General features: G+C 42.7%; 1 protein-coding gene across 3 annotated transcripts in view; it reads left to right on the top strand.

The window, feature by feature from the left end:
* The window catches only part of SLC37A3 (solute carrier family 37 member 3), a 34,729-nt gene that overhangs the window by 366 nt on the left and 10,970 nt on the right, over nucleotides 1–23,393 (top strand). For 2 of the 3 annotated variants that reach the window (XM_072964343.1, XM_072964344.1), the window contains exons 2-9: nucleotides 6,943–7,103; nucleotides 8,205–8,313; nucleotides 13,498–13,590; nucleotides 16,152–16,235; nucleotides 18,021–18,166; nucleotides 19,514–19,610; nucleotides 22,036–22,120; nucleotides 22,847–23,025. In XM_072964343.1, coding sequence (XP_072820444.1) covers nucleotides 7,015–7,103; nucleotides 8,205–8,313; nucleotides 13,498–13,590; nucleotides 16,152–16,235; nucleotides 18,021–18,166; nucleotides 19,514–19,610; nucleotides 22,036–22,120; nucleotides 22,847–23,025 — 882 coding nt within the window. In that variant the 5' untranslated portion in view covers nucleotides 6,943–7,014. Of the gene's footprint in view, nucleotides 1–9; nucleotides 149–6,942; nucleotides 7,104–8,204; nucleotides 8,314–13,497; nucleotides 13,591–16,151; nucleotides 16,236–18,020; nucleotides 18,167–19,513; nucleotides 19,611–22,035; nucleotides 22,121–22,846; nucleotides 23,026–23,393 lie in introns of those variants that run through there. The other variant, XM_031674624.2, reaches the window with a different exon arrangement.

Here is a 23,393-nt window from a genome sequence, read left to right on the forward strand (position 1 = left end):
GCCGGCGAGGACCGCAGCGGGAGGAGAGCGGGAGGATCGAGGGCCTCCGGGGAGAGCCGGCGGCCTGGGCCCCCGCCAGCGCGGCGGCGGGGACACTTGTGCCAGAAAAGGGTTCGTAGTCGAGACCAGGTGAACGGATACTTTACAGGTAGGGCGGGGAGGTTTTTGGAAGGGACGTACAGCAAAGGGAGAAGGGTCTCAGTAGAATAACTGAGTTTTGCTGTTTGGTTAAGTACCAAGGTCTCAGGAATTTGATTAGATTGCTTTTTCGTCGGTAACTCAGCCTTCTTATTTGCAGAATGTGGTCTGTTTATTTTCACTTATGACGAGATAATGGGAATGTGTCCACAGGGTTTTTGGTGTTTCTGGAAATTAGGCGATCTCCTGGTAACTTACTGAAATGATTATAGGGAGTTCCTGGGATGAGCAAAATCTGATTCTTAATGGCCAAATTTCCCCTTCAGCGTCTTGATGCTTGAATTCTTTCTTTCCCATGTGTTGAGTGTTTTGCTGTATGCCAAGCTCCATACTTAGAACTCTTTATAATCTTACTTAATCCTTAAGTGAGGAAATTGAGGATCAAAGACGTTAATTAAGGGGAGGGTCTTGGATTCCAACTGGAATATTCATACCTTGGTGTGGGCCACGCATGACTTCAAATGACAGTCTCCTGTTAATCTTTGGCTCTACATCAGAAAATGAGCCCGGAACGATACTTTGATAAGCTGAAAGTCAGTGCAATGTCTTGTTGCTCACTAGCTGTCAGGATCCAGTGTATTAGTCATTGTCTTAGGTTCTGATTTGTCTTGTTCATCAGTGATAAGGAAATGTTCCAGCAGTGACCCCTGAGTATAAGTCATTTGTCTAGGAGAGGGAAAGATTTTTATCTTGAAAATTATTGTCTTTGGAATATGTTCAAAATAGGTAGGAAGAATGTGGTTTGGGGAACCCTGGAACAAGACGAGAAGATTTTACAGAGAAGTATTCTGCATCTGTGGTAATGAAAAAGTTTAAGAAGAGAGAAAAATTAGGAAAAAAAGAAAGACTTGAGTTTTAAATAAAAGGATTTATCTGGTGCAGGGAAATGATTTCAAGTGAGATCACATGGGATAAAAAAGTTACTTGTGTAAGTGTGGAGCTTTGGGACACTAAATCACAACACACACAGTTGTCAAAGTAGGTGGGCTCAGTTATCCATTTAATAGTTTTCCCCCCACCTCTTTATACTGAGTACGCATTATCTTTTTACTTTGTGAACATAAAAACTGCAAGTCTAGGGGGTGAAGTAATTGCCCATATAATGCCCTTCTCATTTATGTGTGCGAGAAGCACTGTAACTAGTATGGTGCTTTTTTCCTGTCTTGGATTTATACCTCTAAGTTTAAGATGTGATGTTTCTAATTACCGTGTTTTACCCAACTTGTGATATTTAAAATTTTAACCTTTCCTCTTACCCAGTGTAACAGGATCTAGGGTCAGGGTTTGAATGCTTATTTCATCTCCTGAGAGATACTATTTTCTAAAATCCGTTTTCTCATCTGTAAGATGTAGAGAGAACTAAATGCAGTGAAGCATGGCAAGTACCTAGCACAGGGCCTGGCACTTTGAAAGCATTCAGTGTTGGCCAGCAGTTAGAGCATTCATTCATTTAGAAAAAATTCACTGATAATTCTAAATGCTCTTCTGGGCGCTGGGGACGTAGCTGTGGATTTAAGACAGATAAAGCCACTGCTTTTATGGAACTTACAGATGAACAATAAACATGTAAACAATTAAAACTTATAATTAGATGGGGAGAAATGCTATGAAGAGAAGAAACAGATGGAGATGGGAGAGGTAGTAACGGAGGAAGACAGTTTTAGACAGGGTGATCAGGGCAGCCACTCTGGAGGATGACATTTGAGGGTGAGCCAAGAAAAGGAAAGAGCGAGCCATTTGCAAAAAAAACAAACAAACCAGGATAAAAGCATTTTAGGCAACAGAACTGCAAACTCAAAGGCCCAAAGCAAGAAGGGGCTAGGTGGGTTCAGGGCCAAGAAAAGGATTAGGGGCTGGGGAGACTAGTGAGTGTGGGCAGTGGTGCTGGTGAAGGGGGAGCAAGGCAGGTGGAGAGTAGAAAGAAAATGTGCCAGCTCCACACTGTGTACACTAGCAACGGATTGGGAACCACGCAGATGTCCAGTAGGAGACTGGACAGTGGCAGCTTGTAGGTGCACCTTCTGCCTCTGGGTGGACCTCCAGCCTCTGACGAGTGAGGGAGAAAAACGGCGTTTTCTGCTCCTGTTTGAGCGTGTGTAAGTTGAGGGGGCTCCGCCTAGAAGCACGCACAGGTACAGATTCTGCAAGGATGCAGAAGAAATGCTGGGAGCCCAAGGTGACTTGAGAGCAGTAAGGGAGATGTTGCTGTGTACCCTTTGAATTTTCTACCATATGTGTATGGTACCTGTTGAAAATTAATAAAATAACAACAGAATCTCCCAACCTCTCCAGCCATTCATCCTTATTCTCCTTCGGCCAGCGCCTGCTGTCAGCTGTACTGCTCACACGCCTTAGCCTCCCTGCCAGGCCACAGAGGTCTGGGCATACGGCTTTTAGAGGCCATGGCATACTCTTATTTTGTGTTTTTATCTGAGTCTTGGGAAACCATCAAGAAAGCATTTTAAGCAGAAGCACAACAGCTGCTTTATGTTTTAAGATATATTTCTAGCTGGTGTGTGAAGAGTGTTGCTGGAGGGGCTGGTTGTGCTTGGCTTGGCGGGAGACATGGATCGTTTACCTTGGTGGTGGCGGTCAGGCTGGGGAGAAGCTGATGGATTTGGGGTGGGTTTTGGAGGTAAAAAGGACTGGATTTCATGCTGGGTTGGATGCGAAAGCTGAGAGAAGAGGAGAAATGAAGCCTGAGTGCCAGCTGCCCTGGTGGTACCGTCTACTGAGGGGAGTCCTGGGGTGGGGGTTGGTTTGGAGGTGGACGTGAAGAATTGTGTTTTAGGTGCAAGGGATCAGGTGGGCCGTACTGCTGGGACACTGGGAAGGTCTGAGTTAGAGCTGTGGATCAGAGAGTCACGGGCAGAAAGCCGCGGTACTAGACAAAGGGGAGAAAGATGTTGGAAGTTTAAAGAGAGAAGTGTGAAGTGGTTAGAGGTTGAGAAAGCACAGCCATTCGGGAAGTGTAGACTTGCTGGCCAGTGTCTCATGGCCTTTGAGGTTTGTGGTTTTGAATCTAACAAGTGACACCAGCCTGCTTGTGTGATTTTACTGTGGCAAAACTGAACTGCTAGGGCACAGGGAAGGAGGCCAGAGGCAAGTGAGAGAAAAATTCCCCTAAGAGCGAGAGTCCAGATTCTCAGATGGTCAAGAAGGAACTGAGGACAAGAGGAGGGCAATGGGTGATGGGAAAAAATGGGAAGGTGATGGAATTGGGAGCTTGCTGAGGTCAAATGACTGCTGGAGTGGGGAATATGAAGTCAGTGGTTTTCTGGAAGAAAAGTGTATTTGAAATTCAGTTCGGGAGGTGATGCAGTTACTGGTAATGACAGGGGCTAGGTTTTGACCATGGAGTGAGTTTTTATCGTGGGATGGAGGAAAAAATTGGTGGGAAAGAGGGCATGGAACTGCTGGGTTCCCCACCTGGGTGTTGACAGGGGACAGAAGTGGGGCTGGGGGTGGTGGAGGAAGAGTGAGACAGGAGCTGACTCTGAGAGGGGCCCCGGAGGGAGCAGGAGGTGGCAGCATGAGGGGCAACGGGCAGGGAGGCCCATGAGTTTCCAGGTCTCATGAAGAGGAAGAGTGGTCGTGAGAGGAAGGATTGCTTCTCTTTGAGAGACCTCAGAGGAAACAACATTATCTGGGTGCAGGCAGAGTCCGCTAAGGCAAGAAAGGCAAGGGCCTCTCGTGATACAGAGAAGTTTATTCACTGCTTCTCTCCATTTCCAGAGAGCATCTCCATCAGCTGGGGGTCAGGTGAGATGTAGGTGGCAGAGTGGGCACGGGATCCTGAGGCTTCACGCCTGTCATCTCCCCTTCTGCCAGTCTCTCCCCTTTCCGCTCTGCAGTCTGTTTCCCTGAGGTGTTCCTAATACAAGACAGCTTTATATCTTACTATATTTGGGTTGGAATGGACTCTAAATATGCATGGAATGTGAAATTTGGTGGTGGTTTCTCATTCCAAGGTGGTGTTTATAAGGGGAAGATAGCCTTCTGCCTGGGCATGTTACATGTGAAGCCATCTCTTATTCAGCATTGATCACACATTCTGGAGTGTTCATTTGGGAAAGCACCTTGTGTGGATGATCCTGTAGGAGCCCAAAAAGCTTCGCTGCAAATCAAATGAGTTAAAAATTACGAACTTGCCTTGAAAAGTAGAACCTGGCTCAGTGCCTTGTTCTGTATTCTTCTTGATGGCAAAAATCTTATTTTTCTTAAGTTTTTTTAAGATCATTTTGTTCTCATATGATAGTTGTATATGTAGTATCCATGGATTAAGAAGATGCTAAATGACAAGCTTCTGTTAATTCAGAAACACTTAAAATGAATTTTGGTTTTATTATAACAGCATGTACACACACTGGGAAAATGTTAGGTATTTGTTTAGTCTGTAATTGGAGCTGGAGAGGAAATGGTCTTCAGGAAGTAGGGTGTGCTGGATGGACTCAGACTTGGCAAAGACTCCATGCTTCTGCAGGCGCCCAGGGCTCACAGGTGATTAGAAGTCACTTCTGTGATGTAGGGGATATAAGTGTGAGGTATTATTATTATTAATGATTGTAATTATATACCACCAGATGTTATCATAGTATTCATTTAAAATGGCATTCTGCCAACAGCAGGTGAATGTTTAAAACTATTTTCTCATTGTATTTATTAAGCATTTTCTTCCCTGCCACTGTAGCTGAGGAAAAGGTGGTTTTTCCAAAACAAAATCCAGATGGTCTCACAAACAGCTTCATAGTCATTTAAAGCCATTAATGTAACTATATAGCCCTGAAACCCACAACCACTGTTGCCAAAGCAGCATAATCCCAACTTTTGGAGCATAGATTTTTGGAATTATTATTTTACTTGATTGATTATAGAATTTCATAACCCACACCCTTTTCTGAAGTATTCGGTGCAGTGTTTTTGAGTTGTGAGTACGTTCAGTTCGAAGAGCTACAGTTTATAAGGAATATTTAAAACGTTGAGTTGTCTCACTTGGGCATGTTTAATCTTGTAAATGGAAGTAAATTTAGCAGTAACAGTAGCTCTCTCTGGTTTGTAACTTCCTGGAATTACAGATAGAAAGTTTATTTACTTTTTGTGAGTGGAATTTTAGTCTTAAATTGGCTCATAATTTTGTTAATGTTTTTCGGGGAGAATGATTATATGAAATTAGTTACATTCTACTGATGTGGGATTAATCCTGGGCAGATCAGTGGCTAAAATAATTACTTTAATATCTTACATACACTGTTTATTTTAGTCTCATAACTCTCAGAAGAGATAGGCCATTTTATGAAGGACCATCTGTGATAGAGAGACTGACTTGCCCAAGGGCTCACAGCCAGTAAGTGAATCAGCTGTAGTGTTTATACAATTTTAATCATCTCAACTTTGTACCTTTTATCCAAAAGTTTTAAGAATGGCCTTTCACCTGGGTCTCTCAGTATTTAAGGTTTGAGTCCATCTATCAAGCTGTAGTATAAACTGTACTATAAACAGCAGTTACAGGGATCGTGGCCTTGTGCAAAGCCCTGTGAGTCACTAGTTTTAGTGTTGAAAGCTCTTGAGTACATCTCCTACCTTTGACTATTGTAGTATGTTTATCATACAAGGTATTTTGTTAATTTATTTTTTCTAATATTCAGATAAATTGTAGGACTTTTCCAGTGCTGTAGATGTTCTCCCTCCTGATTATAAAATAGATACACGTTCAGTGTAGAAGTTTTAGGAAAGTATATAGAAAACTAAAATTACCCATGATCCCACTACCAGAGAGAACTATATATTCTCTGTTTATTTGTAAGTATTATGTAAATGTAGAGTCAAGTTGATTATATTTATAGGTCATATCCTACTTTTTTCACTTGACATTTTTTCATGTTACTAAAAAGCCTTAATTCATCATGTCAAATGAAAAATATTCAACCATATGGCTATACCATAATTTGTTTAAACATTCTCCTCTCATTGCATATTTAGGTTGTTTCTGCAGACTCATAGCTGGTGACATGATGCTTAATTATTCTTGGGTGTCTGTCAGCATGGATGCAGAGAGGTGAGAGGAATTAGGGAGAGAGATGGCATAGGAGTGGCCTGACCTCTGCCTGATTCCCTCATGACCGACACAAAGCTCATCTTTTTTAATGAAAGAAAGCTCTTCTGACTCTTGTGAAAACTACCTTTGTTTAGAGAACTGAATGCATAATTGAATCTTTGTGTCAAAGGCTCTTGATGAACATGACCAGATTGTCTTCCTGTAACATTGTACTAATTTTCACTTCCATCAGCAGCGTATGAGAGTTCAGGGAACATTAGACTTCAAGCTGCATTGAGCACAGTCTTTTTTAACTATGCAAACTTTTTTTTTTTTGGGCCATAATTGGCATTTCTTATGTTGCTAGTGAGATGGGAACTTTTATTTGGTAAGTTTAATAGCCGTTTCATTTCTTTTGAGTTGTCTATTCATTTCCTTTGCTCATTCTCCATTCAATTAGTGATTTTCTTATCAGTTTGTATGAGAGTTCTTTCTATTAGGATGTAATCTTTTGTCATGGATTTCTTTTTAAAGGCCTACCTAGTAGCTGTAAAACATAATTATCAAATCTAGTTTTCTTGTGTCAACTAGTCCATATAATTTTTTTTCAAGGCCTAATTATACGCTGACTGGTTGTAAGTCTAAATAATTCCGTTTTTGGATAATCTGCCTGTTTTGAGTAATGTTAATAATCTGTTTCGTCTTTCTAGGAAGAAGAAATGACGTAAACCGTTCACTCTCCAGACTTTAAAGTCAAGGTGGGAAGGAAGGTCAGGAAGAACATGGCCTGGCCGCATATTTTTCAGAGAGGAACTCTGCTCTCCCGGTTCAGCCATCATCATGTAGTCGTGTTCCTGCTCACCTTCTTCAGGTAAGAGGACTGATGAAGCTCTTCTCTTGTTGTCATTGTTTCCCTTTTGAAGGAGCCGTTTACCGCAAGGCGAGTGTTTAATGCAGAGGTTGGCATGAGCGTAACATGAAACAGACTAGCTAGTCCTTCTGCTGTTCTTTCCGATGGCTCCAGTACAGTGGATCTCAAGGGCTGTCCTGCCCCTGTCTGGCTATGGCTGGAGACATTTTTAGTTGTCATGCCGAGGGAAGGGGTGCTACCTGCATCTAGTAGGTAGAGACCAGGGATGCTGCTAACATCCTGCAGTGCACAGAATAGCCCCCCACAACAGAGAACTTAGGAGTCCCGATATGTCAATACTGCCAGACTGAAAAACCTTAATCCAATATAAAACCCTTTAATTGTTAAAACCAGGAGCTTGAGAACAAAGGATGTGTATATTCAGGGAATGCCTTGTGCCTCTTTGAGCAGTAAAGATGGTATGAGATGGTGAGGAGCTGCCGTAACTCATGTGAGAGCCCTGAGCAGTCAGCATGACTGAAGAATCATCCACGTCTGACTGCGTGGCCCTCTGTGGCTCTCTGTAGATGATGTAAACCAGGCCTGTAGGTGTTACGGGCACGCTGTTCATAACCCTGGGACTCAGCTATTTTGATTATTTACTCTGAATAGATTTTATTATTAATCTTTATTGAAGGCACCAAAATGATGGTTTATTTATTTATTGTTTAAGGCAGAAATGAGGGAAATGGTTTTCTAATTATGTAAGAGTTGATTGGTAATTTTGGATCCTTGTTTAGGGGAAATGCATTTGAGAGGATTTGAGGGAGGCATCAATATGAGGAAAAGACAGGACCAGGAAAAAGCTACTGGATGGCCAGTGTAGTGAGTGGCCAGTGGTTGCTTAAGACTTAAAATCCTTTACGGAACTGCAACCATGATTTCAAGTGCATTGAGATCAGTCCCATCTCCATCTTCTAGGTCCGGGGACACGTGATGAGTGAACATGGGGGCTCATATGGAAGAAGACAAGTTAATCATTTCTTTTGCTTAGCAGAGACTGTTTCAATGGACAGTTCTTACAAAGCAGTACTCACCCTTCCTTCCTTCTCTCTTCTGTAGTTACTCATTGCTCCACGCGTCAAGAAAAACATTTAGCAATGTCAAAGTCAGTATCTCCAAGCAGTGGACCCCAAGCGCTTTCAACAAGTCAATTGAACTGCCTGTAGAGGTAAGCACAACCAACTAATGGGGTGGATTCCAAAGGGAACCATGCCCACGTGTAAATTCTCCTTAAGTTCTCTTTTGTTTCATTCATCCTTAGGATGACTTACTGTTTCCTATGGCGTAAAATCCAAGCTACTCTGCATGATTTCTTAGCTTGCCCTGATTCAGGCCTGCTTTACCATTGCAGCCAACTTATTTCTTGTTGTTTTGAAATCACACCATTCTGGCTAGACTGTTTTTTCATTGAGTTTCACAAGTACCATGCTCATTTCTGCCTTTGAGATTTTGCTTGTATTCTTTTATATGACCTTTCACCTTCTGCACACCCATCTACATTTTGATTTTCCCTTTGTGTTGAGATAAAGTGCCGCTTTTCCTATCAAGTTTTTTTTCCCAGCTTCTGGTTTTTTTCCCTTTCACACTGTGTACACCGTGTATTATGTAGTTTAATGTCTCAGTATTTATGTACTTTCTTCTTGTTTCATTTGTTTGTATCTTGTTTAAGTGGCTTGAAGTCAGGGAGTGTGTATCCATCCAGTTCTTTTATTCATTGTGGACCAAGTAAATTCTTTGATGATCGTTTGGAGTGGAAGTGCTGTTCTTTATAATAACCTGTCTCAGTGCACAAATCCTTACCTCTCAATCTTTACTACATTATTTGAGTTTTATTTATGTGGAATTACAGGTATATATTAATATGCCTAGCATTTTTATTTCTTAAAAATTATTTTCTTTATTTAGACCAATTCACAGTTGATAGGTTTGAAGGTTATATGACTATCCCCTGAAGTGTAAATAAATTATTCAGTCAGTTGCTTATTGAGAGTCTGTCCTACACTGAGGGTACCGCCCCCCCCCCCCTCCAAAAGCCTAGAGGATTAAAAAAAAAAGGGCCTTTCCTTATGGAGCTGACATTCTAGTGGAGATGCTCTCGAACAATTTTTCTCAAATTTAAGTTATCAGGAACTTTTAAAAGGCAAGCTGTTAAGACTAGATGGCTAGATTTCTTGACTGAGTTTTGACAATTGACAAGTACATTTTTATTTAACTCTCATTAATAGGAAGTTCTTTCTTCTGTTGACGTAAGAGTGTTCCATCATGTAATTTTGATCTTGGGTTTTGTCATGAGCCATGCATCCTTAGTTGATTCCTGCTGCAGGACTCCCTGTTGAATATCTGAGGAAAACCTGTTTCCCTAAGTTTCTTCTGTTCAGGCAAAACATCCCTGGCTCCTTTGACTGCAGCTTAGACCAAGCACTAAGTATCGTATTCCAGGTACAGGCTGACCAATGTGTAGAACAATAGGATTTGACTTAGACACTGAATTTCTGGTTACACTGCCCAAGGCTGCCTTTGTTTTTTAGGTAACTGGGTTGGGGATCTCAAAGACTACTCCCCGGTTTGAGGATTCAGTAGGTGGACTCATAGGACTCAGCATATGACTCAAAACTCTGGTTTATTATAGTGAAAAGTTACAGAGAAAGATGAGCAAAGGGAAAAGCATGTAGGGTGAGGTCTAGAGGAAACCAGGCAAAAGTTTCCAAGAGTCCTTTTCCAGTACAGTCATATAGATGTGCTTAATTCTTCTGGCAACAAGTCGTGACAGCTCCGGTGAGATGCTGTCTGCTGGGGAGGCCAATTAGAGACATGGTGCCAGGGTTCTTATTGGGGTTGCTCACGTAGGCACTCTCTACCTGGCACGTATGAAAATTCTGCTTTCCCATTAGGAAGGCAAATATTCAGCATAAACCACATTGTTTGGACAGACAGTTTAGGCACAGGGAGCCACTCTTAGCAGGGAATGGTGGGGACCCCCTCAAGATCCAGCCTTGCAAGCAGGTCTTTTTTAGGATAGCATCTCAGGTCTGCGGTGTTAACTCTTTCCTGCCAGTAGCCACGTCACATTATAAGCTTGTGTTGAACTTGCATTAACTTTTCTGCCAAAATATTTATTTATTTACTTACTTATTCTAATTGGCGCTAAAATAGGTTTCATCAGTCTGTGTTTTCAGAACTATAGATTCACTAGTTTGGATGGATTGGTTATGTAGAAGTCAGGTTCTACTGTATCCTGGAAGCCTTTGTATTTTTGTACCTACCCTCGTGGAGAGCAGTGCCAACTTCCCATTCCTTTCTTTAGACTTGAAGTCCAGGTTTTGCCTTTCCTGAAGCCTGTGGCTGGAGCGGAGTGGCTGGGACGATATGTCCCTTTCACTTCTCCTGTGCTTCAGGGTCTGTAACTGTCTTAACTCTAGCTTTCCTTTGAGACTTTCTGTCTTTTTCAGAGTGGGAAGATTCTTTGAACCAGAAGTGTATATAAACTTAGTCTGAACTCTAAAAAATACTGTGTTTATATGTATTGTTAAACATTTCTTAAGTGCCCTAAGTAGCTTCCTAGGAAAGTACTTATTATAGCTTTCATTTTTATGCATCTCAATTTTAGATGCTTTACAAAAAAAAAAATGAAGCCGACACAGTCTCTGTACCTTGAGACTTCACAGTGGATCCCATGGACGTGGACAGACATTGAAAATAGTAGGAGAACATAACATAAAATCTGTGTTTACAGATAATAAAGAGGAAATGGTTAAATCTGATATTTGAGGACAACTTGACTGAAAATCATACACAAACATTTCTTCTATCAAATTAAAAAAAAAAGCTTTATCTCTCCTGACAGTATAGGCCTTCCAGAGTGTAGAGAACAGTGTGAGAGAATCTAAACTTCTCAGCAGGAGAGGGAGGCAGAGTTCACGGCGCCCTCAGTGGTCCAGTTCGGCCTCAGCGGCAGCTGCTCTGACTCAGCTTCTCACGTCAGCCGGCACCACTCGGGTACCACCCCCGCTAGACCGAGAGCAGACCCCTGAGCGCAGACCAGCTTCAGCTCACCCTCGGCACGCCAGGGCAGGAAGCTCTTGCGTGTTGGAAGTCCCCCACCCCCACGCATAGCTGTAACTCTGTGATAAACGTCCTCACTTAGGAAACCCACACCGTGACCTTTCTTGCTTCCAGGAAATGCCTCAACGTGTAGCAACCCTGGTAGTGTAACACGGTCCCGGCCCCAGCACGCAGCCACATCCTCCAGGCGTGCAGGCCAGCATGTGGGGCTTTAGCATCCTAAAGTCATTTTGTCAATACCTTGGAGGCTCATTTCATCCTCTTTTGAGGAAATACCTGCCAGATACCCAAAGCTGAATAGCTAGAGTTCCTCTGTCTGTCACTCTCTCAAGTGAAGGTGACATCGCAGCTCGCAGCTCGCAGCTCTCCCCTCTCCCCTCTCCCTCAGGACGGCCGCCTCCTGCTAGCGGAGCCGCGGTGATCGGAGCTGTACCACTGATGTAAACTTTCTTCACTAGGCTTTTTTTTCTTTTTTCCTGTTTTCTGAATCTTTCTGTTAGTCCTGCTTTGCTCTCTTAGTTTTTGGTTTTGTTTACACTTACTAAGTAGGCAGTCAAACGTGTATTTCCTCTGAATGCTGGCAGTGGAGCAGAAAAAAGCTGTTTAAAATCGCCCTTCTTGTGACAGCCGCACCTGTGGGGAGTTTTGATGACTGAAACTTTGAGCAGCTGCTGGGAGGCCCCACCTCTGGCTCACGTTGGTGTGTGCCCAGCAGGACTTACTCCTGGGTCCTACTGAGCCTGGACAGCATTGGGGATCAAAGAGTGTGGTTAGAGGGAAAGGAGGCAAAGTAACTGACTGGAGGTACTGAGGGCCCCACGTTGGCTCGCTGACGTGCTGATGCGTCTCCGCCGTGTGAGCTGCTTTCTTACAGCCCGTGAGAGCAGTGTGAGTGTTACAGTAACAAGACCGAGGCCATAAGCCACACAGAAATGAGTCAGTACTTCAGAGTCACACTTAAAATTTGGGGATTTTTACCTTCTGTTAAAGATATGTATTTTTAAAATTACCGATTGTGATTTTTCTGTTTAATATTCTAAAGTCAGATTTTCTTTTCTGTAGTAGCCCACCTCAGAAATCATTGTGTCCAGCTGTTCTCAAAGCTTTAGCCTGCGGACCTCAAAGAGCATCTGGTTATATGAATTTATATTTATAGATACTTACTGTTTTAGAAATTCAAACTGAGAAACTGAAAAAAGACATTGGTTTTAAGTTGTTTTTAAATGAACTAAATAAACCCATCACATGTTAACAGAAATAACATTTTATGGAAAATGCCTTTTTTTAAACAAAAAATAATGAAGGAGAGAGGCATTGATTTACATTTTTCAACTCTCTTAATGTCTGGCTTAATAGAAGACAATGGATTTTCATGTCTCTTCTGAATTCAGTTTCTTGCAACATGATACTTTGCAGAGAGTATATGGAGAGAATTTGGCTTTCACAGATACATAGTGGAAGAGGGAGAAGTCCTTTAATAGCCTTTTCAGTTAATTGTGGAGATTCGTCTTTGACACTACACCCGAATTTGACAAGTGGCAATTTCCTAAAGGTTTTAGTTGCAGTGTGGAATCTGAAACTGTATTCATTAACTTTTTTATGTGCTTACATTAAGATCCATTTGTCTGTCTTGTGCTTTGAATGGATCTTGAAGTGACAGGCTCATTTCCTTCTTTTTTGAGGAAATATCTGCCAGATACCCAAATCTGAATAACTAGAGTTTGCCTGTCAGTCAATCTTTCAAGTAAAAATGACACTTCAGCTCGCCACTCAGTTTTCCTCAAGACAGCCATCTTACTTTGGTGTGCATGGTGCTGTATGTGTGTTTTCTACTTCATCACAGAGGATATTAACAAACGTACTCAGGGGCCAGATTTAATAAAATTATTTTTACTGCTCAACAATTATTTATGGAACATATAGCATATGCCATGGACATTCTGATGTGAAATTGCCTTTTTTTTTTTTTTTAAACTGTGAATGTGGCAATGAAGAATACAGGGTTAACAGTACGTTTGGTGTCACTGCCTTGATTCATGCTAAGGCACAGGAGTTTTACCCACCACTGCCTTTTCACCATCAGTGGAAAAATCAAAGGGAAAAAAACCAAATAGCATTTTAGTATTATGCAAATAGTTTTGGCCTTGTGGACCTTTTTGCATGTTGTTTCCTTATGTACAAAGTGCTGATTTGCTCTCGTCAACATCACTGGGGTTCTGAGTGTGGGTGGAGGTTGTCCCAAGGTGCCCTGTTCCGGCAGGGCTGACTTACTCTTGCTGTGTGACTGCAGATCTGGAGCAGCAACCACTTGTTCCCCAGTGCAGAGGAAGCCACTCTTTTCCTTGGAACACTGGATACCATTTTCCTCTTCTCCTACGCTGTGGTAAGTTTTTGAACTCTAGGGTTTTACGTTGAGGAAAGATGTAAAATGACTCCAAACCTTATGAAGTTGGTAAAGGATTTTGAATATGCCGATTGAAGAGAGTTCAGTATTGCTGTAGTTTATATCCATCCATCCATCCATGTATTCATTCATCCATATGACAAATATTTTTTGGGCACCTAGCATGTGCTGGGTACTTTTCTAGTCAGTGGGAATTGATCAGTGAGCAACACAGGAAAAATCCCTAGCTTTATAAAGTTTCTATTCCTGCATGGGAGCTGAGGGAGACAAACAGCGACAAGATGCTCTAAATAAGTAAATTACCGAGTGTGTTCAAAGGTGGTGTGTGCTGTGAAGAGTCAAGCAGGGAAAGGGGATCGATCATCCTGGGTGGGGTTGTTGTTTAAGTAGGATGGCTGGGAAGGACCTCACAGAGAGCAGAGACTGGAAGTGGGTTAAGTGAGGTCACTGTGTAGCGGTTCAGGCTAGAGGTACAGATTTCAGAGCCCTTCGCAAACAGATGATTTTTTAATCAGCCTTTTTTTGTGGGGGTTGGTAATTAGGTACGTATGTATGTATGTACGTATGTATTTAACGGAGGTACTGAGGATTGAACCCGGGACCTTATGCATGCTAAGCATGCGCTCTGCCACTGAGCTATACCTGCCCCCCTCTGATGATATGTTAACTTATGAGACTAGATGAACGCATCAAGAGAGTTGGTGAGGACAGACAAGAGGTGGGAAGACTGAGCCAGGGGACCTTCTGGTATTTAGAGGTGGGAAGATAAGGGATGGGCCAGGGAGGCTGAGAGGGAGCAGGAGAACCAAGAGACGGTGGCGCCTGGGAGCCAAGCCAGGATGGCTGGGGCTGGCTCCGGCTGAGGTGGTGTCCTGGGGTTGGGCAGTCAGATCCTCTGTCTGGTGGTCTGGTGGTGGGGAACGCCTGTGCTGACTTCTGAAGGGGAGCAGTGGGACCTGTGGAGGTGACAGCGGACCTGTGTGCTGTGGGAGCAGCCTGACCTTTCTCCCCTGCATCTTACTGTCTTTAAAATGTGGCCAGTTATAGAGAAGCCCTTTAGGTACAGATGTGCAGTACTGGGTGAAAGTCCTGAAGCCGTCTCCGAGTGCTTATGTGGGTAATTACTAGAATATTTTTTCTTTGAAGAGGAAACTTACAGACACAGTTGGAACAGATCTTGGGTCGTTTAGCCTAGCTTTGCACCCCAGCATTTTCTGTACAAAATCCCAATGTAGGATCATTCTGCTTTGGCTGGGGCATCCCAGTGATGCTTCTCATCAGGCCTTTCACGAAGTATTTGAAGAAGCCCCGTGGTCTAGTGGAGCGACTAGCTCTACCACCATCCTCGAGCTGGGTTAAACTTGGTATCAAAATGGAATTTAACCTTATTTTTTGATATTTAGTTTCCTTATCTATGGAGTTATGATGAGAACGCATATCTCTAAAATTAAGTAGGTCTGGGAGATAAAAGATAAGAGCCATGAAAAAATCAGTGATCACAGTTCTTCATATTGAGCTGCATTTCCTTCTGTAACTTCCAGACACCTTACATGCCTTTGGAGCAACACAGAATAATGCATTGGTTCCCTAAGCTGAAAGATAATTGACAGCTTTCCTTCAGCCCCGTTATTATATGTAGCATAAGACCATGTGAATTGGAGCTTTAGAACATAGAATCTCCTCTAGTGCTTGCAGGTGCTTCTTTTGAGGTTGTGAAAGCTTGATGATAATGAGGGAGAAACATTTATTATGACATTTATCCCTTAAATTTCTCTAATGTAGATGTATTTATCCATCTATATTATATCCATTATGTAGTCAGTTTATTAGAAACACTCATTTCTGGATTTAGGTATTTAGTCAAGACATTTATCTATTTTACATATTTGTGGAAGAAACTTAAAAGTGTGTTGCCCTTGCTCTTTGGTCTGCCTTGCTGCCGTGACCTCGGCATTTTAGTTCCTGCCACTCAGTGGGAGGAGAGCAGAAGGCAGAACACTTGTACCTGTCTTCAACTAAATACTGTCTCTGCCTCCCTACTCCTTGCCTCATGATGTCATGAAACCCAAGGGTCAGATTAAACAGGCAGCATGTGTGCCCCCAAAGCTTCTGTTCTGACGGACGTGTTAATAACACATCTTTAGGCAGAATGCAAATGCCCGAGCAGAATCCCTTTGGGAAAGCAGGTAACTGATGTTTAAGAGTAAATCTGTTCTAGAAGGTGAAATATATTTATGGGCTTGTTTTATTAGAATGATTCTTGGATTTTCCTTCGTCTCCTTTTAGGCAGTTGGGGATCAAAGAGAACAAAAGTTTGCACTGAATTACATGTCCTGGTGCATGAGGGGTTTACAGGATAGTGTGCAGAAGCCACTGCTATTTCATGAAACATTGGTGAAACTGATACAGACGGCGAGTCTAGGCATGAGAATGAGGTTTAATTTTTGTGTTTTGTTTGCCTCATTTGCTTTGTAGTGCATCTTGCTTTTTCCAGGCTGTGGTGTTATCCAGAGCTGTAAAATAAAATGCTTTGTTTTTAGGGCCTTTTCATCAGCGGTATTGTTGGGGATCGGCTCAATTTGCGATGGGTTCTGTCCTTCGGCATGTGCTCTTCTGCACTGGTGGTAAGTTAGAAGCTGTGATTATTCTTACTACTGTTGCTCTTATCTCGGTCAGGTACTTGAGAATCTGAGCAGTCCCCCTGCTTCTATATGTAGAATGGAATAGTAAAATTAGTCTTCAGTTTTCTGATCCCTTGTGTGCCTTTTCAGTTAGGAAGGTCCTTAAAGTACAATTTCGATCACGCGCCTTCCTTGATTCTTAGTCACCAAGAAAGTCAAAGCGTGACTAGCGTGGCATCCGATGCTGGAGAGGACCTGGTCGCAGCCCGCCATCTCTGCAGTCGGGTCTTTCCCTGTGCCTCACCTCCGTGCTCTCACCCAGCCACACTACCTTCTGGGCCCCAGCACCTCCTGCTCCTTCCTGCAGCTCTGCTGTTGTTCCTGCTGTCGTCCTGCCTTGAATGGCCCTCTGTTCAGCTCTTCACAGTCTCACTCAACATCTCCTTCAGATCATTGGCCAAATGACACTTTCATAATGCCTCCTGTTACCGACCCCACTTCTGCAAGTAATCATTCCCTGTCCTGAGCTCCTGTGCCTGAATTTCCTTGAAGGCGCTCGGCCTGCTTATTTCTGTATCAGTCTTGCTTTCCTGCGGAGTCTGCAGCATAGTCATTAAGATCACAGACTTCTTGAGACCTGCACTGCCTGTGTTTCAGGCCCTCTGCTGCAGTTTCCAGCTCCCGTCTCTCTGTGCTTCAGCCTCCCCATTTGCACACCTCCGCCCAGGGTTGCAGTGAGGCTTCTGTGAGCTACTGTGTGTAGGGCATTTGGTGTGGTGCCTGGTACATTAAGTGCTCTAGATGGCAAGACCCACATTTTATTCATCTTTATTTGCTTACAGGCATCTGGTGATAAATTTTTGTTGATTGAATGAAAGCATGGAGTTTAGTCAGACCCTATTCTTGTTTTTCAGTGTCTGTCATTTGTGTAAGTTTTGTCTTTATATTTTAGAGACTGAAGCACTTTATTCACAAACTGTTCATCCACACATATGTACACAATATTTTTAAACCTATATACATACTTTCTTGGGTTTTTTCACATTTCTTTGAAAAATTGAAGTATGTACGTAAACGCTTCCTTATTAGTGTATAGTTCTGAATTGGTGACAGACAAGTGTAGTTGTGTAACTACACCCCTCCTACCCCCAGCCTCTGGCAATCACTTACCATTTTTCCGTCCTTACAGTTTTGCTTGTTCCAGAATGTCATGTAACTGGGGTCATACGGTATTACACATACCATTTGTAAACCCATGCCAAATATTCCCAAAGGACACTGACTACAGATAAAAGGCCCACTCGAGCACAGTGCCTGGGAAGAAGCAGCCGCTGATGAATGCCACTGAACTGTTGAGCCGATCACAAGTTTCACCGATGCTCTTAGTAGCTGCAGTGATAGCAGCGGGTGCTTCCCTGTCCCCACAACGTGCCTGGCGCTGTTCTGAGTGCATTTACGCACGTGAACTCGGGTAGTCCCCGGAGTGGTCCTCCATCACCAAGAGGAAGTAGGCGAACAGTGCGGTGAACAGTGGGGACTCACCCGTTCAGAGTTGAAAACCAGGTTGGAGGGAAGACCCTCACTGCGTTTTATGCTGTTTGCCGTCTCTACCTCTGTGGTCGGGGCGGTTTGGTGTGCATCTCACTCAGTGCTGCTCTGAGCAGGAGCATCTGAAGACTCAGCTACACGTCCCTTGGGCTCAGATGCTGACTGTGTCCCTCACGTGGGGCTTCGCGCGGGGCGTCGGTGCGGATGTTACATGTGTCTTTTTCTCCCTCCTTCTCTAAGGTGTTTGTCTTTGGCACCCTCACAGAATGGCTGCGTTTCTACAACAAGGGGCTATACTGCTGTCTGTGGATTGTGAACGGCCTGCTGCAGTCCACCGGTTGGCCCTGTGTGGTTGCCGTCATGGGCAACTGGTTTGGGAAAGCTGGGTATGCCACTTCCTCTTTCATTTCCCTATTTAAGTAGTTTTAATATCGGATTGTTCAGACTTGTCAGAGTCAATTAACTCGATCCCTTCGATACCACCCACATCTTCTCTCTGTTTTAGAAAGTTAGAGTTGCAGGGAGAGAGGGCTTCACGTCGAAGTATGTTGGAAATGGTGTGGACCTCAGAGATGGTCTAGCCTGGTGAGACACGTTCACAGCCCTCCCCTGGTCATGGTCAGATTGGAGTGTGGCTGAGGTGTATGTCTCAAAATTTTTAAAAAACCATCCCTTTACAGAACGTAAATAACACAACATAGTAACATAAATCTCATGTGCCATCTCATCAGTGTGTCTTCCTGTAGGTTTGCATTCCCTTTTTTGGAGACTCAGTGATCTAGTTTAACTTTCACTTAAAGATAAGGAAACTGAGGCCAGAAGTTATCTGTGGAACTTGCCTAAGGTCACATCGCGAAGGCTCCAAGGAGATGCAGATGAAGAATGCCAAACGTTGGGGCTTAGTTAGATTGGACATTTTCCTCCTAAAGCTTTGAGTAGTTGTCAGTTGTATGTGAGTTTTTGTGTGTTTTGTGTGCCGTGGCGTGGGCACCTGCTGAAGTGTCTTCTGGGGCACCCAAGAAGGACCATACTTACTTTACGGGATGGAGAGTAAGTTGAGATACTCCAAGACTGGGCTCGATTGTTTATCATTGCATGCATGCCAGAACTCATCGAATTGTACATTTTGAACACGTACAGCTTATTATATACCATTGAGTTTTGGCATGCAGACACCTGTAAAAGTATCTTCCCCATTAAGGTAATGACATAACCATCAGCCCCCAAAGTTTCTTCTTGTCCCGTGATAATACTTCCCCCCTCCCGATTGCCATCTCAGGCAACCATTGATCTGCTTTCTGTCAACTTCAGATTAACCTAAATTTTTCAAAAACTTTATTTGAGATGACTGTAGATTTATTTATACTCTTTACCATTTTCTTGCATTGTCTGTTTTTCACATTGTTGAGTTTTGAGATTTCTTTATATTCCGGCTACAAGTCTTTTATCAGATAAGTGATATGCAGATATTTTCTCCCAATCTGTGGCTTGTCTTCTAAAATTCTCTTAATAATGTCTTTCAGTGAGTCCCAGGTTGAACTTCAGTGTAATAAAATCTTCGAGTTAGAAGAGACCTGATGTTTTGCTATTTGGGTGTACTTAAAAAAAAAATCTTAAAATAGAATGTTGATTCTTTGTAATGTGAGCCTGCACAGTTTTGGCCATTTTGTATTTGAACTGCACACGAAATCCCTTCTGATTCCGTCTTCTCTTTCCCGCTGTTCCCATCTCAGACGAGGAGTTGTTTTTGGTCTCTGGAGTGCCTGTGCTTCAGTGGGCAATATTTTGGGAGCCTGTCTGGCATCTTCTGTTCTGCAGTATGGTTATGAGGTAGGTATTTCTTTCTAGCTTTTTCTTGAATATATAAATAGATTTCTAATGTTTTTGAAATAATCTTGTGACCATTTAAAACTACTTAGAGCTACATCTGGGGCAATTTTTGTATTAAGAGTTGACAAACTTTTGGTAAATTCAAACACATTGAAAAAATTAGTCATGGAAAAACACCCGAGTCTCAAGACATATAATCAATTGGGGAAAAGTATTTGCAACTCATGTTACAGATAAAGAGCTAATATCCCTAATATATAAAGAGTACACACAAATTGATAAGAAAAAGACCAACAACACACTGAAAGAAAGGCAAAGGATTTGAATGTGTAGTTTATGAAAAAGAACTAGAAATGGCTTGTAAATGCACAAGATATTCCACTTCACTCAGAACTTATTCATTCATTCAATATATATTTTTAAGCTCCTCTAAGTGCCCTGAGGCAGTAGAGAATAGAGTCCTGGCCAGAAGAGACAACAGTCTCTGCCTTTATGGAATTTAGGTGTTAGTCGGCAGAGAAATGCAAGTGAAAACTGCACTATTTAAAAAAGAAGAAGAAATCAAAATTGTAGAATGGATAAACAAGATTACACTGTATAGCACAGGGAAATACAGACAAAATGTTATGATAAATCACAGAGAAAAAAATGTGACAATGAGTGTGTATAGGTCCATGAATGACTGAAAAATTGTGCTGAACACTGGAATTTGACACAACATTGTAAAATGATTATAAATCAATAAAAAATGTTAAAAAAATTAAAAAAAATAAAAATAAAAAAATAAAAAAGAAGAAGAAAAACCTATACTGTATTACTTACTAGATGGGTAAAAACCCCAAAGTTTGATAACATGTTGTGCTTGTGAGGATGTGACAAAGCAGGCATTGCGGATGGGAGAGTAAATAACCTGTCTTGGGGTCAATATGGGACTGTTGATCTAAATTCCAGCCACTCTGGCCAAGCAGTCCAACCTCCACAAATTAATCCCACAGGTGAATATATTTCAACATCTACGAAGAGAGATATCTACAAGGTTATTTATTTCTACTTTGTTATAGCAAAGGATTGATAACAAATGTCAATCAAAAGGGAAATAGTTAAACGATGGTACACCTATTCAGTGGAATTCTGTGCAGGTATGACAGAAGTAGGCAGCTCTCCGTGTACTGATGGGGCGAGGGTTCACTGGTGTGTTAAGTGAAGGAAGCAGGGGTGCATGACCTTGTGTATTGAATGCTGCCATTTGTGTGAAATGGAGGAAGAATTAAAGAGCATGTGTATGTATTGACTTGTATGTTTCTAAAACTACCTCTGGAAAGTAAAAATTAATTATTAAATATATGGTTATATGTTGGGAAAATGAGAACCGAATAGATGGGAGAAGGGGTGAGAGGGAAGGGTTTTCCTAACACCTACTGTTGGTCACTTGAATTGTCAATGTATGGCCTGTTAAAAAACCTAGTAATTAAGAGAGTTGCTCTTTTAAAAAGTAGGTAAATTTGTAAACAGCTCACCACCAAGTGTTTGGTGCCTGAAGAATTTCGGTCTGGTTAGGGTCAGTGGGAAGTCCTTCCTGGGCTCCTGTTTCTAGGCTTCTTACCTTCACACCTGGATTGTACTAACAGGGCTCAGATGGGAATTTCGGTTCACCCTACATGCCGTTCCCAAATTTGACTGTTGGAAACACTAATTTCATCACTGACTTGTTAAAAAATGTAGACTGTCTACCCACATCAGGCTCTGTTCTCTCCTAAATAAAATCCAGCGATGCAGCCTGGCTTTTGAGTCTTTCATCTTGATAGCACCTTTCCAAATCAGTTTTCTTCCTTGTTACCCCAGCAGAAGCCCTCAGCTTCCACCATGCAGGAGCCCTTCGTCTCCCACCCACCATTACCTTTTCTTCAGCTGTGCCAGGAGAGATGGTCAATTGCAGTGACTTCCAGCTCTTCCTTAAAGCATTGTGTCCCTGCTTCATCCTCTGTATCTGCTTCCTTCTGTTCCTGTATGTGTTTCCTGTTAGGTCTGGGCCTTCTCATCTGTGGAGCCACATGCTGCCTTATGTTATTGTTTTGTGTATTGTTTAATCCCCTCAACTGGAAAATATCTTTGAGGGCAGATACTATCTCTTATGGGAGGCTGTGATGTAAACAGTGATTTTTTTAGAGCTGGTTCTGATTTCACAATTGTAATGGTACCACTTGGTGTCCGGGGGGTGTTCATTATCCGCTCTGAGCCCCGCAGAGTCATTGGGAAAAACCTGGGAGAAAACACAAAACACCAGCTCAGTGCCTGGCACAGGCCGAGCACTCAGCGCTCATTTCCTTCCCAGTCTCCCTGCCCTCCCTGCTGCACCCCCACCTCCGCACATGTGCCTCTAATGAGTATCCCAGATGTGTAAGGAGCCCTTTCCCTCCCCCTCCAGTATGCCTTCCTGGTGACGGCGGCTGTGCAGTTTGCTGGTGGGATCATCATCTTCTTTGGACTCCTGGTGTCACCGGAAGAAATTGGTGAGAAGAAGCTGTCTCTTCTCTTCTGATCGTCTTACTATTTTGGGCAAAGAGAAACCTGTGGCCAGAACAGCCAGTCTCTTTCTTCCTGGGAGAACTGTGAGCTGCTTTCAGTGAATTAAAGGAGCAGTGTTCCTGTTTGTGTCCGCAGACTCTGTGGCCTCGCCTGGCACAGCTGCAGGTGTTTGAGGGAGTGAGCCTCACTGTTTTATAGACTCAGGGAAAACTCATCATTTGCAAATGGTCTTTATAATTGAGACACTGGCTGGAAATTAGCATGGATGTATTTCCAATTTCACTCCTGGAGACAGATTTCTTTTCCTACATAAAAATGATTTAGGTGATACTTCTCTGTGGTTAAATAGCGAACGTGTGCAAGTGAAAACCACAGAAACAAATAGATGGAGGGCTCTTCTATCCTTTGAGTTTATGAACGAGACACATCATTAACCTTTTTTTGGTACATAAGAGTGTTTGATGTAGTTGAGAAAGCATAGCTTTGAAGCCAGATAAAGTAGAATTGGAGACCTGGGTTTGTTGTTCATTAGCTAGGTAACCTTAATTGACCTTAGTTGACCTTGGACTCTAAACCTTAGTGGCCGCTTCTGTAAAATGGATATAAAAATAACATTGACCCCATAAGTAATCATACATACAAAGCACTTACATGCAGTACCAGGCACCTGGAGGGCACTCTCTAACTGGTGGCTGTCACTGTTGTTCTAGGTCTCCCAGGTATTGAGGCAGAAGAAAATTTTGAAGAAGACTCACACAGGCCATTAATTAATGGTGCTGACAATGAAGATGAATCTGAGCCTAATTATTCAATCCAAGAAGACGACACTGCTTCCCAAGTCAAGGCAATAAGCTTTTATCAAGCGTGCTGCCTTCCCGGAGTTATACCGGTAAGGACTGTTCAGATCTCCTCACCGTAGCCAGTGAGACACAGTGGCCTGGGTGTTAACTCTGCCTGGGATGAAGCATCTTGAAGTATTAGCTTCTCTTTGAGACTTTGTTTTAGGGATATGTGTTCAGAGGAGTAGCGCAGGGTGGCTCTCAGCTTGTTTCTGTGTTGGTACCACTTGAGATTTTATCTGATGTCTAATGCAGGGGTTGGCAAACCTTTTCTTTGAAGAGCCCCCAATGTTGTCAGCTTTAGGGGCACCGTACAGTCTCTTCCACACCAGACAACCCTGTAGAGCGAAAGAATCCGTGGACAGTGTGGGGCAAATGGGCCTGGCCAGGTTTGGCCCGCGAGCCTGAGTTTTCTGAC

The sequence above is a fragment of the Vicugna pacos genome, chromosome 7 (assembly GCF_048564905.1).
Source record: "Vicugna pacos chromosome 7, VicPac4, whole genome shotgun sequence".
In the NCBI taxonomy this organism is placed as follows: domain Eukaryota; kingdom Metazoa; phylum Chordata; class Mammalia; order Artiodactyla; family Camelidae; genus Vicugna; species Vicugna pacos.